This window comes from Dipodomys spectabilis, unplaced genomic scaffold, assembly GCF_019054845.1.
Source record: "Dipodomys spectabilis isolate Male_0828 unplaced genomic scaffold, ASM1905484v1 ptg000145l, whole genome shotgun sequence".
Classification (NCBI taxonomy): domain Eukaryota; kingdom Metazoa; phylum Chordata; class Mammalia; order Rodentia; family Heteromyidae; genus Dipodomys; species Dipodomys spectabilis.
The window spans coordinates 20,183,027-20,200,708 of record NW_024870822.1 but is presented as its reverse complement, the minus strand read 5'-3'; the positions used below and the strand labels follow the sequence as shown (position 1 = coordinate 20,200,708).

The 17,682-nt window shown below is 38.5% G+C and overlaps 1 protein-coding gene across 2 annotated transcripts in view; it reads left to right on the top strand.

Annotated features, from left to right (window-relative positions):
- The window catches only part of Spon1 (spondin 1), a 265,873-nt gene that overhangs the window by 55,831 nt on the left and 192,360 nt on the right, over positions 1–17,682 (top strand). For both annotated transcript variants that reach the window (XM_042691690.1, XM_042691689.1), the window contains exon 3: positions 14,155–14,288. In XM_042691690.1, the coding sequence (XP_042547624.1) occupies positions 14,155–14,288 (134 nt within the window). The remainder of the gene's footprint in view (positions 1–14,154; positions 14,289–17,682) is intronic.

Here is a 17,682-nt window from a genome sequence, read left to right as displayed (position 1 = left end):
CACCCACTACCCTGAACAATAAAGACTTGAAGACATTCTGCTTAAGCAGACTCTGTCACCATTTAGGGATCATCATACCACTATGATTGGTAGGCAGCTTTGATCACTAGTCAGTACTGACCATTGGGCTCATGAGTTATTAATCATATCCTGCTGCAGCAATCCCTTTTGATTTCAAAGCCCAAGTTTCTAAACTAAACCTTCTTCAGCAAAGCTGTCCAAGACCACATCCATGGGACCATTTTTCTGTTGTGGAGCTAGTTTCATAATCCCATTCTAATTATCTGATTTCACAATTCTTAGGTGGAAACTGAAGTCCTGACTCTGCCCACTAGCCCTTATTTGTGTGTCTGTGGCTCTGCTTCTGGAGGGCACATGTTTCAGATGCCACCTACATGAACTTCTGCACAGTATTTACCTACAGGTCTCACTGCCACGGTCCACTTTCTGGTTAAAATGCTGGCTGAAACTATCTGAGAGTTTGGTGATGTTTAGGTTCATATCTTGACGCTGAATCTGTTGGACTGGAAAGAGTAAGATGATATCAGGAGAAAGATCCAGATCAGCATTGAGGAGGGGAGCCAAGATTAGATTTAGGAAGTAAGCACTGAGTATTTGATCCTGAAAAAGAAAAATGAAGCAATACATAATATGGAGGAATAAATACCAGAAGAATAAAAGCAGGTCGTGATGTAGATTTCACAGTGGGTGTGACATGATTCAGGACTAAGTTGTAATCAATGAAAAGTTTTGAAAGCCTTGAAAGGTCATACTAACAAGATACCTTAGAATGACCCTAGTAACTGAGATCTAGTAATAAACAGACACAAAATCAGTTGATTTAACTGTAGATTGTCAAATATTTTGGAAATCAAAACTGTGTAAACCTTAGTAGATACTTGAGTCTGTCTTACCTGGGCTGTTTCACCTGGCTATGAGGAGACTAGTCACAGATTAGGATCTCTCCTTTTCTTTCAAGAAATCAAAATCTGAGAAGACTTATTTATTATATACATATATATATATATATGAAATATAAGACTTGGGATGTCATGGTACACTGGACAGTGACAAGTGCGGAGAAGATTAGGGCTGAAGAGAAGTATAAGAGCAGGCTCTTACAGACCCAAAACTTTTGTGGTAGAAGCTGATATTTTCTGAGAAGCAAAGAAGTGTTGAATATATTCTCTGAATTGGAGGAAACAGCCCCTTCTGTTCAATGCCTTAATTACCATCTGGCCACTGAGATTGTGGATAAACAGTCATATTTACCTCAGGTTGCTTCCATTGCTTGGAAAACTCTCATTCTTGTTTGAGTTAAGGGTCAAAGGTCTTAATCTTCTCCCTGACCAAGATGTGTGTCAGAGTTCAATTGGGAAGAGCATAGACTTTGGCTTTAGACAACTCTGGGGTGGAACTTAGATCTGGATCTATTCTGAGCTTTCCTTCCTCATCTGTCCCATCAAGGATTCAATGATGTGACCATGTTAAATACCTGGCACACAGGTACTCATTAAATATTCCTTTTAGCTTTCCCAGCATACTCACCCAGAACCCCTCTCTCCTTACAAATTTTTTGAGTGAGGGGTACAATGACTTGCAAAACAGATCTATGACTCTCACTGGAGGCCAACTGTGTGAGTCTAAGAATGTCCTTATTTTACTTTATTTATTATTATTTTTTGGGCCCGGTCATGGGGCCTGAACTCTGGGCCTGGGCGCTGTCCCTCAGCTCTTCAGCTCAAGGCTAGTGCTGTACCACTTGAGCCACAGCACCACTTCTGGCTTTTTTCTTTTTGCTTATGTGGTGCTGAGGAATCAAACCCAGAGCCTTATGTATGCAAGGCAAGCGCTCTACCACTGAGCCACCTTCCCAGCCCCAGAATGTCTTTATTTTAAAATCCATACTCACACCAACAAAACTGAACAATGGAGTCTACTTTGTGAAAAAATAGGAAGCAAAAACACTATTTATATAAGCCAGATAGTTTGTGTGCATGCGTTCATTCGTGTGTGTGCGCATGCGCATGTGTGCATGCACACGTTTGTGTGTGTATATGTGAGAGAGAGAGAGAAAGATGGAATGCAGTCTTCATTGTGGAATGATTTACTGTGTGTATTTTCATAGGACTAAAACTTGTATAGACAGAAACGTATTTACGGGGAATATAATGGTATAGGAAGGGCTATAGTATAGAGGAAGGAATCTGGACACTCAAATTACAAAGGGCTGAGCTCAAACCCTGGTTTAATCGCTGCGGGCCTTGGACAGGTGATTTAGCCATATGTATTACAATAGGTTCCTTCAAGGTTAGGTTTAATAATGGTTGGTTTTCACTGTTTGAGGGGAATGGGAAAATATAAAGTCCTTCCCAACTAGAAAATGCTTAAAATGCCAGATATTATTCTCAAGATCATTAATAACCATCTGGGAAAATAAAGTCCAAAGTCAGAATTCTAAGGAGTTGTAATTAAAGGAGTGAAGGCACAGATTGTAGTTAATGGATAGAGCAAAGAAACTCACACCCAAGGGAGAGGAAAGTGTAGCTGGCTCTCTACATCTTAAATTCTGCATTCACTTAGAATCAAAAGTACTCCAAAAATAATTGTAACAGAACGGAATGTGTACAGATGCTTTTCTTTGTCATTAGTTCCTAAGCAATACAGCATGACAACAATTTCCATAACATTTATGTTGTATTTGGTATTGTAATTAGTCTAGAGAGGACTTAAAGTATAAGGAAGGCTATGTGAGGGTTCTATGCAAATACTGTTTCATTTTATATATTCCTAGAACTAGTTTCTCACAAATACTGAGAGATGGCTGCACACACAGTACTTTAGTACCTATCTTTTATGTACCAGGCACTATGCTAAGTGCTGAGGAAACAACAAATGTTTCTATAATCTGTAGGGGATAGGAAACAGTCGGACCAGGCTTTGGCAAGAGAAGTATATATCCAGTGGAGCCCGGAGAAAGCAAGGAGGGACAAGGTACAGTCTGGGGCCTCAGAGGCAGGATGACAGCGATGGCGCTGTTAAGGACTTCAGTCTTGATTCCAAAAAGCTGTTTGTTGTTCTGAGAGGTAGATAGTAAAATTTTATTTGAATTCTTAAATGATTACTGTGGCTTTCACTGTGGATAAATTGGAGAAAGGAAGAGAGTAGCAAAAACTAGTTCAAATGAATACATTAATTCAAATGAAATGACATAATTTAGCCTGAGTAACAATAGGAATGGTTGTAGAAATTCAAGAACTGGAAGATGATGTAGATGGCACTTGAGGAGGATAAAAGTAAAAGGGGAGAGCCTAGGAGGTAACCCAATGGAGTAGGACCAGGTAAGAGAGATGGTGGTTCAGTCAGCTATAAGCAAGGGGGATTTGATAGAAGGGTCTATCAAATAGACCAAAAGGAAATGAAGCTAAAAGATACAAGGTTGGAACTACATGTCTGGAACTCAGAGAATTAGCCAAGATTGGAAATATCAATTTATGAATAGTTTATACTGAGTAGTAATTAAAACTAGGAGTTGAATAGGATTATCTACACTGAGAGAATAGAGTCAGAACAGGAGAGGGCTTAGGACTAAGCTTTGAGCAATTTCAAATTTAAAGGCCAGTAGAAGGGGCTGGGAAGGTGGTTCAGTGGTAGAGCGCTTGCCTTGCATGCATGAGGTCCTGGGTTCAATTCCTCAGCACCACATAAGCAGAAAAACTAGAAGTGGTGCTGTGGCTCAAGTGGTAGAGCGCTAGCCTTGAGCTGAAGAGCTGAGGGACAGCGCCCAGGCCCAGAGTTCAGGCCCCATGACTGACAAAAAAAAACAAAAAAAAAACAAAAAAAAAAAGCCAGTAGAGGAGGATAAGCAGTAAAAGAAAGTACAGAAAGAGTAGATGGTTAAAGTCAAGCTGGGGAAGATGAAAGACACCATTAAGGAGCTGGGACACAGGGGGCCAGATAGGAGGTTATGTTAAGAAGGACTTTACCATAACTATCGGATTGACCATTGCAGAAGGTTTAGCTAGATGTATTTTGATAGTGTGATATGACCTAAAAAACACATAGGACTGAGTTGAAGAGTATGTGGGAGGTGAAGAGAATAACTTCAGCCAGTTTTTTCAAGTAATTTGATTATGATGGAGAAAAGAAAGAAAGCAATAACTAGAGAGAGATGAAGGACTAAGTGTGGGTCTTTAGCTACTAAGTATGAGAGACTCAAATGTGCTTAAGAGTTGAACGAGACTAAATCATTTCGAGCGAAAGTTGATTTGGAGGAGAGAGAAGTGAACGTTAGAGTTAGCAAGAAAGATGGGACCAAAGTAGAAGTGGGAAAGACAGAGCCTTTTCTATCATCATAGAAATGAAGGAGGGCAGGGGTCATGCAGGTAGGAAAAGGGGGGGACTTCCCAATAGATAGCTTCTATTTTTTTTTAAGTCAGTAAAACCGCAAGAAGGCCAGGCAACTGTGGCTCACACCTATAATCCTAACTACTCAGGAGGCTGAGATCTAACCATTGCAATTCAAAGCCAGCCAAGAGCAGGAAAGTCCATGAGACTCTTTCCTCCACTAAACTACTAAGCAAAAGCCAGAAGTGGCACTGTGGCTCAAGTAGTAGAGTGCTAGCCTTCAGCACAGAAAGGCTCAGGCACCACGGCCAGGCATTGAGTTCAAGTCCCAGGACCAGCACAAAATCTGCATGAGCTTTGGGGGAACCTGTTTATGATTAGGTCATCTCAGTTGCCTGATACAGTCTCAGTTTGATTTTATTGTCCCAGAATAGTTATTAGTACCAGCCTATTGGGGCTAGGGATAGAGCTCTTTGCACTTGCTTGCCTATCATGTGCAAAGCTCTGAGTTTCATTCTCTGCAGTGAAAAAAAGAATAACCCCTTTCATTCTTGTTTGAATAATTACATGGTCAGTCAATAAGAGAGGCTGTATCACACACAAAAAAAATATGGGGAAAGGATGGGTCTGGTAGCATGGACTTTCAATTTCTGGTATGGCATGTAAACTGTTGAAAATCACCACTCCAGGTTTTTTTCTTTCTTGCTATTGTTTCTAACATATTTATAAGGTACCATGTGATTTTTTTGTTGCTTTGTATGTTCCTCCCCCACGGTATAACCCCTGTTTTCATTGTATTTGATGTAAGTATAATTTAGGGAGGCGAAGGGAAAAAACAAAATGTTTAAATAGGGATACAGGTGGACCCATTGTAACTATGAGATGTACAAGACGCTAGGTCGAAAAACAAACTTTACAATTTAGGCAGGAGGGGGGAGTTTGTGGAAGTGGGAGGGAAGGGATGGTAGGGGGAAAAAAGGAGGAGGCAACAATGCTTGGTAAGAAAGGTACTCATTACCTTGCTCATGTAACTGTAACTCCACTGTTCAGTATTTTTTATTTAAAAAAAAAAAGGAAAAAAGAAAATCACCACTCTAATCAATAAGGGAACATGTAACAAATGGGAGAATCAAGGACTCTTTAGATCCTTCATTCAGAGAAGAGACCACATAGTACTATTATCTGAGGGCTCATGTCTCCTGAAAATGTTAAGATATTAATCACCAAAGAGATGGTATTAGGTGGATTTGGGGAGGTGGTTAGACTATGAGGGGAGCCACCATGAATGGAATCAATGCCCTTTAAAAAGAGACCTGGTTGGTTACCAGTGGCTCACACCTGTAATCCTAGCTACTCAGGAGGCTGAGATCTGAGGCTCAAAGCCAGCCTGCGCAGGAAACTCCAAATAAAGTACTAAAAAGCTGGAAGTGGAGCTGTGGGTCAAGGAGTAGAGTGCTCACCTTAAGAAAAAAAAGGCAGCAGACTATCTAAAAATTGTGGGACAAATACAAAACACACAAATATGCATAAAGGGATACCACAAGAGACAAAAGCACAGAAGTGATCGTGATCACAAGGTAAATCTCTAGAACCACAACTTAACCTGGGCAGAAACTTCTGTGGGAACCTAGGCTGGGATAGCACACTTGCACTGTAATTAATGAATTTTTGGAGACTTACTGTAGCTATCCCAAGAGTGAAAAAGCTTAGAAAGCTTAGCCATAGATAGGTCCTAACATTTTTGAGTTTTATCTATGAGCTCTGTCAAGCCCTGATGATGACTTTTAGAAAAATCCTCTCATACTTCAAGAAGAGGAAGGAGAAAAGGAAGAATTTTGAAATAGCCAGACATTCTAGTCTTCTTATCAAGGTCTACCCTAAAGAGAAACTGAACCAACCTAAGGAAAGGAAAATCCCCTTGAGACCTAGCCATCCTGTCCTACCTAAAGGAGGAAAACTGGTGAAGGTCATGGTCCAGAAGCACAGACTCACAGAAGACATAAAACTACAGACCACTTTGCTTTTCTGATGCTTTTCCACCTCATGACCAAAGACCTTTTATAGCAGCTTCTTTTACATAGTCTGTCATGTTTTCCTTCTACCAAAAACTTACTAGATGTTAAAAGGTGAAAAACATAGTTCAAAGAGATTGAACAAGTATTAGAGTCAGATATGGCAGGAGTGTTGGAATTAGAGGAGGAATTTTTAAACACTGTGATTAAAATGCTAAGAACATGATATGCAAGAACAGATGGATAATGTAAGCAGAGAGATGAAAATCAGTGGAAATTTGATTCCAAAAGAGAATTAAAAAGATGAGTTAGCAATTAAAAACATTGTAACAGAAATGAAGAATAACTTTGATGCAGAGGCTAGTAGACCAGATATGGCTAAGGAAGGGATCTCTGAGCTTAACGATATGTCATTAGGAATCTCCAAAACAGAAAAATGGAGAGGACAAAGACTAGAATAAAAAAATCAGCAGAATATCTTATGAATTGTGGGACAAATACATAAATATACATAAAAGAATGCCACAAGAGACAAAAGAACAGAAGCAACAGTGGCTTATAGTTTTCCCAAATTAAAGTCAGACACCCAACCTCAGAAATGGGACTTGCAGAATACATCAAACAGAATAAACTCCCCCCCCCCAAAATCCCTATACCTAGTTTGAATATTCAATTTAAACGTCATCACAACCATAAAGAAGTTAGAGGAAAATAACATCTAACTTACAGAAGAGCAAATATAAGAATAACATACAAGATCTTAGAAACAATGCAGGAAAGTAGAAAAGCCGGGTGTGACACTGTACATCTGTAATTCCTTCTTCCAGAGGTTTAGATGGGAAGATTGTGAGTTTGAGTCCAGCCTGGGCTACATAGTAAAACTTCGTCTCAACAAAACAGAAACACCACCCCCCAAAAAGAGTAAAATATTTGAAATGTTGAGAGAGAACAAGCAACAAAATGCCCCACCAACTTTAAATTCTATATTGTGCAAAATCCTCTAAAAAGGAGACATAAAAATTGAGGGCATTTTGCCACTAGACATGCAATAGCATGCAAAAGAAAGAAAATTATATAGGTCAGAAATTCAGCTCTACATGAAGAATATGAAAGAGTGAGTAAGAGAAATTAAAATAAAAACTTATTTTTCTTGATCTAACAAATTACATCTTGCTCAAAAGAAGAGCAATGTGTATTTTATTGTGTGTCTGTGTGGGAGCACATTTACACAAGCTTATGTATAAGTGAATAAACAGCAATACAAAGAACACGAAGGAGGAATTAGGAACATGTTACTATTACAAGGTGCTTGACCTACCTGTGAAGAAGAAAATATAATTTGAAAGTGGACTTTGATCCATTATTAATATATATCACAAACTTTAAGGAACTTACTAAAACAGTTTTTAAAAAGAATTAAAGCTGGCTAGCCAAAAAAAGGAGAGCAAATAGGATTATATAAAATGTTCAATATTAAAATGCTTAAAACCATAAAAGGGAAAAGAAAGTGGAAGAGAAAAATAAGAACAAAAAATTTATAAAGGCAACAAATACAAAATAGTAACCTAAAAGTCACTTTGAAAGTTAGTGGTCTAAATGCATCAGCTAAAAGAAATGACAACAATAAAGCTCCAACCAAATGTTGTTTAAAAGAAACCTACTTTAAATATAAAGACAGACATAGACCCAAATCCAGTGCCTGGAGCAAAATATAGATGCTAATGCTAATCAAAAGAAAGCAGGAAAAGCCAGGGGCTCATGCCTCTAACTCTAGCTATTTGGGAAGCTAAGATCAGGGTATGATTTGAGGCCAGCTCAAGCATGTATACCCAAGAGCCTTTCTTGACCAATAGTTGGGCACCGCAGAGTATGCCTGTCATTCTAGCTGTGTGGGAAACTGAGAATGGGAAGATTGAGGTTGCAGGCCAGCCCTGGCAGAAAAGTTTAAGATATTCCACTTCAGTGGAAAGAAGTTGGGTGTGGTGGCATATGCCTGCCACCTCAACAACAGTAGGAAGCCTAAATTAGGTGTATAACAGTCCAGGCATGTGCCTGGGCAAGAAGTATGTGTTATCTCAAAAACAACCAGTCCAAAAGGGATAGAGGTATGGCTCAACAATAGCATGCCTGTCTAGTAAGCCAGAAGCACTGAATTCAAACCCCAGTACCACAAAAGGGGGAGGAAGGGGAGGAAAGAAAAGAAAATAGGGAGTATCTATATTAATTTTAGAGATGACATTAGAGCAAGATAGTTGTTATGGAAGAGAGGAGAATTATGTAAAAATAAAGAGGGTCCTTCAACAATCTTTACTGTGTATATAGTTGGCTCCAGAGCATCAAAGCATGCAAGGCAAAAACTGGTTTAAATGCAAAAAGACAAATGACCTCATAGTTAAAAACTTCAAACACTCAGCTCTTAGAAATGGACAAGGGCAGCAGGCACAAAAATAGTAAGTACATAGTTGAACTCAACATAACCATCAATTTGTGATACAGTTGATATCCATGGATAATTTCATCCACACTAGGATTTAACAGTCTTACGTTTATGTGGGATATTCACCAAGATAGACCACAGTCTGGGCCTTAAAACACACCTTTACAAATTTAAAGAAAATTATACAAGGCCTGCTCTTAGCTCACAATGGAATTAAACTGGAAACCAATAACAGACAGCTAGAAAATTCTCAAATATCTGGAAATTAGATAAAGAGAACATGGTTAAATAAAACCTCAAAAGAAATTTTAAAATATTCGAAGCATTAAAACATGACTTATCAAAAGTTGGGGATTCAGCAAAAGTAGTGCTTGAAGGAAAACTTACAGCATTGAATATGTAGTTTATATTCAATATAAAAGATCTAAAATCAATTTAAGCTTGAATCTTAAGAAACTAGAAAAATGAGAGCAAAAGAAATCCACAGTAACCAGAAAAAAAGAAATAACTTGAAAATGGAGCAGGAAATGGATGAAATTAAGAACAAGAAATCAGTAGAGAAAATTCAACAAAACCAAAAGCTGGTTCTTCAAAAAGATCAATGAATTAGCCTCTAGCCAGGCTTACTGAGAAAGAAAAGACACAATTTACTGAAGCAGAAATTTAAGAGGGAACATTACTAGAGACCCCATGGGAATTAAATAAAGGAATAGCATGTCCAACTGGATGTTCACAAATTTGATAACTTAGATGAATGGACCAATTCTTTAAAAGCCATAATCTGCCAAACTCACGTTGGAAGAAATAAACAATCTGAATAACCTGTATCAAAGAAATCAATAATTACCCTTTCTAAGCAGAAAACCCCAGACCTAGATGGATTCACTGGTGGATTCTCTCAAATGTCCTTGGAAAAAGTTATGCTAGTTCTCTACAAAGTTTTACAGAAGATAGAAACATAGGGAACACTCATTCTATGAGGCCAACACTACTTCCAGTCCTAAGCCAGACAAAGATATTGCAAGAATACTACAGACAAGTAACTCTCATAAACATAGAAAATTGAATAATGTGTAAAAGAATTATACACCATGGTAAAGTAGCTCTGAGTGTGTGTATGTCTGTGTGTCTGTGTCTATGTCTATAACAGGGAAACTTTCTTGAAGCTAATGAGCCTTAATAGCAAGAATATAATATATAGAGATGACTTTCCTATACACCAACAACCATTCCTATATATCACATTACCATTTACATTAGTACATTTACCTTATTACTTTCTCTCCCACGGTAGAAGTCTCACAAAAGGTTGCAGGGTTTTTATGAGAAAAAAAGAGTTCTTGAGTATAATCAAAAGTAAATCAAATAAATGGAGAAGTATTCTGTGTTCATGGATAGAAAAGCTCAAAAAATGTAAATTTTCCCCATCTTGACCCATAGGATTGAATGAAATCCCAATCAAAATGGAGCAAGTTACTTTACAGAACGCCGTGTTGTGAAGTTTATATGGAGAGTCATAAGTCTCAGAATAGCCATGTCAGCATTGAAGAAGTTGGATGAGTGACACTGACTGAATTCAAGCAAAGCAGTGATAGTTAAACAGATCAGTGGAGGAGAATAGAAATCCTAGAAACGGTCTTGTATAGTCAGCAGATCTTTGACAAAAGAGCAGAAGCACTATAATCAAATAAAAATAATCTTCTTAATAAATGGTGCTGAAACAAATGAACATCTACATGCAATAAAACCTCTATATATCCTTCACAAAAAATGATCTCGAAAAGGATCACAAACCTAAATGTAAAATGCAGAGCTACAACACCTAGAAAATTAGATAGATGAAAACCTACATTTGTTTGGCATGGTAGTAACACTTTCAGTATACCACCATCAAAGACATGATCTGTGAAAGAATTCATTGATGTTGGGTTGCATTTAAATTTTAAAACTTCTCCCTAAAAGACAATTTCAAGAGAATGAGAGCACAAACGCTGAACTGTAAGAAAATATTTGCAAAAGATGTATCTGATTAAAAAAATTATTATCCAAGAATATACAAAGAACTCTTAATCTGAAAATGAACTATTCATTTAAAAGAGGCAGAAGACCTGAAAAACCTCACCCACGGAGATATACAGATGGCAAGTAATCACATGACAAGTTCTCATATGAAAAGATATTAACATTATACATCTTTGAGGAAATGCAAATTATTTCAGTATCTCTCCATGCCTGTTAGAATGACCAAAACCAAAAGTACAAGCATCCAATGCAGTGACCAACAAGAACTCTCAACCTCTCATTCATTGCCAATAGGGATGCACAATGGTAGGGGACAAAAGTCTGGCAACTCCTTACCATTTGCCCCAGTACACAGGCTCCTTAGTATTTACCTCAGTGAATTAAAAATTTGTGTCCTTACAAAAGTTTGCACACTGACACTGATGTTTATAGCAGCTTTGTTCATAACTGCCAAAATTTGGAAGCAACCAGGATATCCTTGAGTCCATGAAGAGATATACTATGGTATACAGAAAATGGAGTATTATTCAGTGCTAAAAAGAAATGAGCAATTAAATTATGAAAAAATTACATTAGGAAACTTAAATCATATTGCTAAGTAAAAGTTATGTCAATCTCTTGTAAAACATTACATATTGATTTTAAGCAGATGGCAGATGACATTCTGGAGAAGATAAGACTATGGAGACAGACTATTAGTAGACAGAACACAGAGGATTTTTAGGGCAATGAAGCTATTCTGTATGACACTATAACAGGACATAGCACCACAAGGGAAATCTAAAGTAGACTATGGACCTAGGATGATGAGAATATACCAGGTTTTTTGACTGTACTGAATGAACCACTCTGGTGTGAAATATATGTATGTATTTGGGCAAGCACTCTACCACTGACCCAAGCCTCTAGCAGACCTTTTCTGCTTCAGTTATTTGTGAGATAGAACCTTATTGTATGTCCAAGCCAACCAGGGACTGCCATCCTATTTGAGCTTTCTCACATCACTGGAGTCACACACACAAACATAGACCCCATTGTACCCAGCCAATGGTTAAGATGCAGTCTCATGAACTCTTTTTTTCTACACTGGCTATGAACCACATCAGATTTCTGCCTCCCAGGTAGCTAGGGTTATAGATGTGAATCACTACACGTGATTGGTATGGATGTTGGTAGTGTAGAACCTCTCTGTACTGTCAGTTCAATTTTGCTGTAAACCTAACTCTGCTCTAAAAATGGAATTTAATAACTTTTAAAGTAGCTCACAGTATGGCCAAATGAAGATGGATCCCTATTCCCTCATATTAAAAAGCCCAAATGGAGTAAAGACTTAAATTAAAAAGCCCAAGTGGAGTAAAGACTTAAATATAAAAGGTAAAATTATTAAAACTAATCAAAGAAAATATTGGAGAAATGCCTGTATGATCTCAGGGGTTTATTTCTCCCTTAAGACAAAAGGGAAAGTCATGAGAGAGAAAATGATTGATTCCCCTAGATGAATGTTTATGCTAAATATTCTAAAGATAAATCTCTGGGTGATTAAAGATTTGTAGTAAATGATGGGATATTTGTATCTTAAATTCTAAAAATCAGGAAAAAAAATAGTAAAATCTACTGGCAGAGATTCTGAGTAGAGAATTCAAACAGGGGAAAACCTGCCACATTTATAAAAATATGCTCAAATAAGATAGTATTGAATCTATTAGAAAGGATATGGGGGAGCTAGGATCACTTGCTCATTGCTGACAGAATTAAAGTTAGGTGTAGCTACTCTGCAGAACAATTGAGCATTAGTTAGTGAAATCCATATGATAGTAACACTCACATTGTTCAGATGTATAAAATTGAAATGAGCATTAAAAAATAAATGAATCTATAAATTTTAGGATATGTGTGTACTCAGAAGGATGTATGTTAATTTCTTTGGACTGGGTCCTAATGGAATTAGGATAAAGACTATAGAAATAAATACGTGATGAAATTATGTGGTAGACTAAGGAATATTAGTGGCAGTTTTTGTTTACTGTCTTGTAAAGGAAGCCAGATGCTGATGGCTCACACCTGTAATTCTAGCTACTTGGGAGGTTGAGATCTGAGGCTCAAGATTCAAAGATAGCCTAGCCAGGAAAGTTTCTTATAATCAACTACCAAAAAGCTGGCAGTGGAGCCATGGCTCAAGTGGTAGAGAACTAATCTTGAGCAACAAAGCTCTGGGACAGTGTCCAGGCCCTTTGTACAAGTGCCAGGAACAAAACAAAACAAAAGGCAAAACTTAAAAATCAGTAGCTGACACTTGTGGTTTTAGTTACTTAAGGAGGCTGAGATTTGAGGATCTTGGTTCAAAGCCAGCTCAGGCAGACAAATCCAAGAGACTTTTTCTCCACTGAAACAGCAAAAGATCAGAACTGGAGGTATGGCTCAAGTGGAGTACTATCCTTGGGCGAAAAAGCCTCAGGACCGGCACAAAATAAAATAGAATGTGGGCATAATAATTAATTAACTTGAAATTTTGATAACTAAGTCACACAAAGCATTTAGCTTAGAGCCTAGCACATGCTAGACATGTTACCTACTAATGTTATATGTGCTGTTCCTGACACGCTATTATTACTCATCATTTGGAGTTGGCACTTAAAAACCAATTGCATTTTGATGGCTTCCCTAGAAAATCCTTCTGGGCTACAATTCTAGTAGGGAGTAGGGCAAGTTCCAGAGCTGACCCAGTGGCAAGCTGGTAGAAGATTGGCTGAAATGACCCTGGAGAATAGAAAACTTTCCTGTTCTGGGTACCATACTAATCTGTACTTGGAAGAATACAGATTAGTCCTCTCTATTCTATCTTAATGTACAGTAAGGAGAGACCACATAGGTAAAAAGTGCTATGACGCTGGGAGACATTTTATGCTTTGCTATGCTTCCTCTACAAGAGTATTTTCTTTTACATTTTAATTTTAAGTTATAATGCTGTAGATGAACAAAGTACAGAAACCAGTGTTTGCTTTGGTAGTATCCCTCCGCCACCCTCTTCCTTCCCTGAAGTGGACACCAGTTCTCTGTGAAATGAGCAAGATCGTCACCTAGTGGTTGGTTCCGGAAAGTGCTTGCACAAGCTCAGATGTGCAGATGTGCAGATCCTGGTCCTTACATTAAATACATTCCACCAGCCTTGGCTGGGACTCTTGTCAAGCACTATTTGGGGACCTTGGGGAATAGATCTGCTAATTCGAAATGACAGGAGGCAAAATAGAATTAACAAAGTGTCAATGTGGGAGCTTGGAGGCCCTTCGAAGGAACGTGGAGTTTTAATGTGTTTCTTTTCCACTATCTTTTCCCTAGATTATCGATGAAGAAGAAACCCAGTTTATGAGTAACTGCCCTGTGGCAGTCACTGAAAGCACCCCTCGGAGAAGGACCCGAATCCAGGTGTTTTGGATAGCACCGCCAGCAGGAACAGGCTGCGTGATTCTAAAGTAAGGAAATACGACTGGTGCTCCTTTCCTGCCTATAGCCACTGCACCCTAACAGGGTTTAAAAGAGACCTGATTTATTGGGGCATCAGAGATACTGCATCATCCCTCTGCCTTCTGAGGGCTCCATCCTAAAATGGCACCATGGGCCATCACTACTGCAGTAGTACAGAAAGAATCATTTGCCTTGATCTTTTTGCTACACCAGGATTCTCCGGGCCACCTTGCATTGTCTTACTAGAGATAATGATATTAGGGCTGGTTAAGGAAAATTGCTAAGCAAATGAAAATAAGCCTTGATTTCTCCATCTGGAAATTTAACACTTTCTGTCAGAATCCCTAACAAGTAGAATAGTTAAACTGTGCTTAGACTGTTTCAAAACCCAAATGTAATCTCCATTAGCCTCCAGCTCTGCTTTATGGTTCTGTATTCTTTCTTGCCCATCAAATTGCGCCCCCCACAGACACACTGACACTTCACAAGCCAGCCTTCTAATCCTAATGTCCCCGAATTAGTATAGGTGACAAAAAGTATTGGCCAGCTAAAATTATTTTCCTCTCAAAGGTAATATTGCCTTAAATCTGTATCTCTAAACTAACTATAGGTTACAAAATGATGTGTTCTGGGAGATGCAAACAGATGGGAAGGAAAACAATTTGTGTGATCAAGTAAGTTTATCAAATGCTGCAAATCTACTTCCTATCTTGTAGATTTATAATATATATTAGCATACTAAGGGTTTTTTTTAGTTGTTGTTGCAGTTTTTTGTGTTCAGGTATCTGAACTTGAACTCAGGGTCTAGGTGCTGTTCTTAGCTTTGTCTGGCTCATATTGAAGATTTGGCAAAGTCCTGCCAAAAAAGAAATCTGTTTAACTGGGTTCTTCCAAGTAAATTGGCCAAACTTGTCTGTAAAGCTGCTCTTTTCATGGAAATGGGAACTGGATTCATCCCAACCACCTTCCTTTAGGAAAAACAAAACAAGAAAAACCAAACCTCTAAGTTCTTTTTTTTTTTTTTTTTTTTTTGATCGGTTGTGGGGCTTGAACTCTGGGCTTGGGCGCTGTTCCTGCACTCTTCAGCTCAAGGCAAGCGCTCTACTGCTTGAGCCACAGCAGCACTTCCAGTTTTCTGGTGGTTAATTGGAGATAAGAGTCTCATGGACTTTCCTGCCTGGGCTTGCTTTGATCTGTGGTTTTCAGATCTCAGCCTCCTGAGTAGCTAGGATTATAGGCGTGAGCCACTGGCACCCAACATAAGTTCTTATTTTCTTAAGTAGTTGTCCAAAGGAGTTGCCATTCAATGAAGAAGTGTATGAATACAGTGAATCTTGATCAACATCACTCCTTCCATCATTCTCCCCTGCCTTCCAATCTGATGCCTTCCCTTAATTTTCTTAATTTTGTAGGATATGCATTATGTTTTATAACTGTACCCCTTCCCTCTCTTCTAAGTTCTTCTTTCTGTATTTGGTTCATTGTCCAAATGTGGACATTTCAATAGACTTAGAACTGTTGATAATCTAGCCCAATCTCTGAGGAGATGCTGATAAGATAACTTACCACATAGACCTTCTAGTCCTTGCATTTTCTAGACTTCATCTTATGTCTGGATTACTGGATGAATTCCTACACAGGTCTCTGGAAGCACCTGCCTATGGTCTAGATGAAGCCTTCTCTTTGGCCTCACAATCCAGTGCTGCTTTCTACATAGGCATTGTTTGTTTCTTGGTTTAATATAAGCTGAGTATCGTTTCCCAGATTTCTTGAGAAATTTTGGTTCTTGGCATTGATCTACACTGGCGATTTTTTAAAATGAAGTTAGAGAACTCTTTTTAAAAATGAAATTTTATCTTTAAATGTGATATTGAGAATGTATCTTGTATCTAGTTGAAATGTGAGATATAGCCTTGGAGAAATGAGTAAGACCACTGAGAATCGGTTGTGCGTTTAGAGCGTGCTGTATGTAGCAAGGGTGTCTTCTAACATCCTTTGTATTTGGCAGAGACTCATAGTCAGTCACAGGAGTGGGAAAGCCTTGGAGGGACAAAAAAAATGACTTTCAGGGCTACTCTGATGGAAGCCGTTGGCACAGAGAAGCTAAAAGCAGGATATACTCTGTGATTAGTATGGAGGGAATATTTATCTTTTCTCTTGTTAGTCCTGAGTTGAAAGAAAAGGAAGAGTTAGGGTGGTGGGGGAGTAGAGACTTGATAGACAGTGAACAATTTCTGATTGTTCTATACTGATTGATGCTGAGACTGGAGGTCAGAGTTTATTGTTCTTGTCAGATATGGCTTGACCATTGACTGTGTGTATATTAAGTCTCCTAGCCCAGACTGCCTTTCCAGCTTGGTTTTCTAGTACCCAAATCCCTAGCACATGATAGACAGATTACACTGCAGAGCCTGGAGCCCTGAAGAAGATAGTTTCAAAACCTCAGATCTTTACAATGGGTGCTCTATGAGCCCTTATCCATCTGGCCCTCATCTTTGGTTTTCTTTCATTTGTGAAGTTTGCACAAACCAGAAGTATTTGATCTTTCTAGGGGGAATCCAGAAAGACATCTCTTGTTTACCCACTAACAATCAACATATGTGAACATATGTTTATTCATTAACAGTTAACATATGTAGCTTGTTCATTCTTTCCTTCAGCAAATGTAACTGAGCTCCTATTTGTCCAGACATCCAGGCAACCAGAGTATGTTCTAGCCTTGGAGTTCTCACAGGTCATATAGAAAAGAAAAAAAAAATCTTTCTATATGTCAGGAGCTCAGCTGCATGCCCAGCAATCTCTCAGGCTTTGGCTAATCTGATCTTCACAGCAAACTACTCCCAGAAAACACAAGAGGAGACAGCCCCTAGGGCCTCCAACAGCCGACTTGAAGTCACGTGTTCATTTAACTCCAAAGTCTTTGATCTTTCATTTTATTTCCCAGAAGGAATTAAGCTACAGATTTTCATTAAAGAAATAGTAATTTTGCTGGGTAGAGTGCTTGCCTTGTATGCATGAGGCCCTGGGTTCGATTCCTCAGCACCACATATGCAGGGGAAAAAAAGCCGGAAGTGGCGCTGTGGCTCAAGTGGTAGAATGCTAGCCTTGAGCTGAAGAGCTAAGGGACAGCACCCCGGCCCAGAGTTCAGGCCCACGACCGGACCAAAAAAAAATAGTATTTTTATAAGTAAGATGTAAATACAGTGACAAATAATTTTGAACAATACAAAAAGGAATGAAATACAGAAAAAGATTACAGGGAAAGGGAGAAATCTCTGGCATCTCCTCTAGTCAATCCTAGTTTCCTGCACAAAGGTAGCAATAGATACTGATTTGGTGTGTATGCTTTAAACTTTTATCTATACATTTATATTCATGAAGGTAGACTTGAAAGTATAGTTT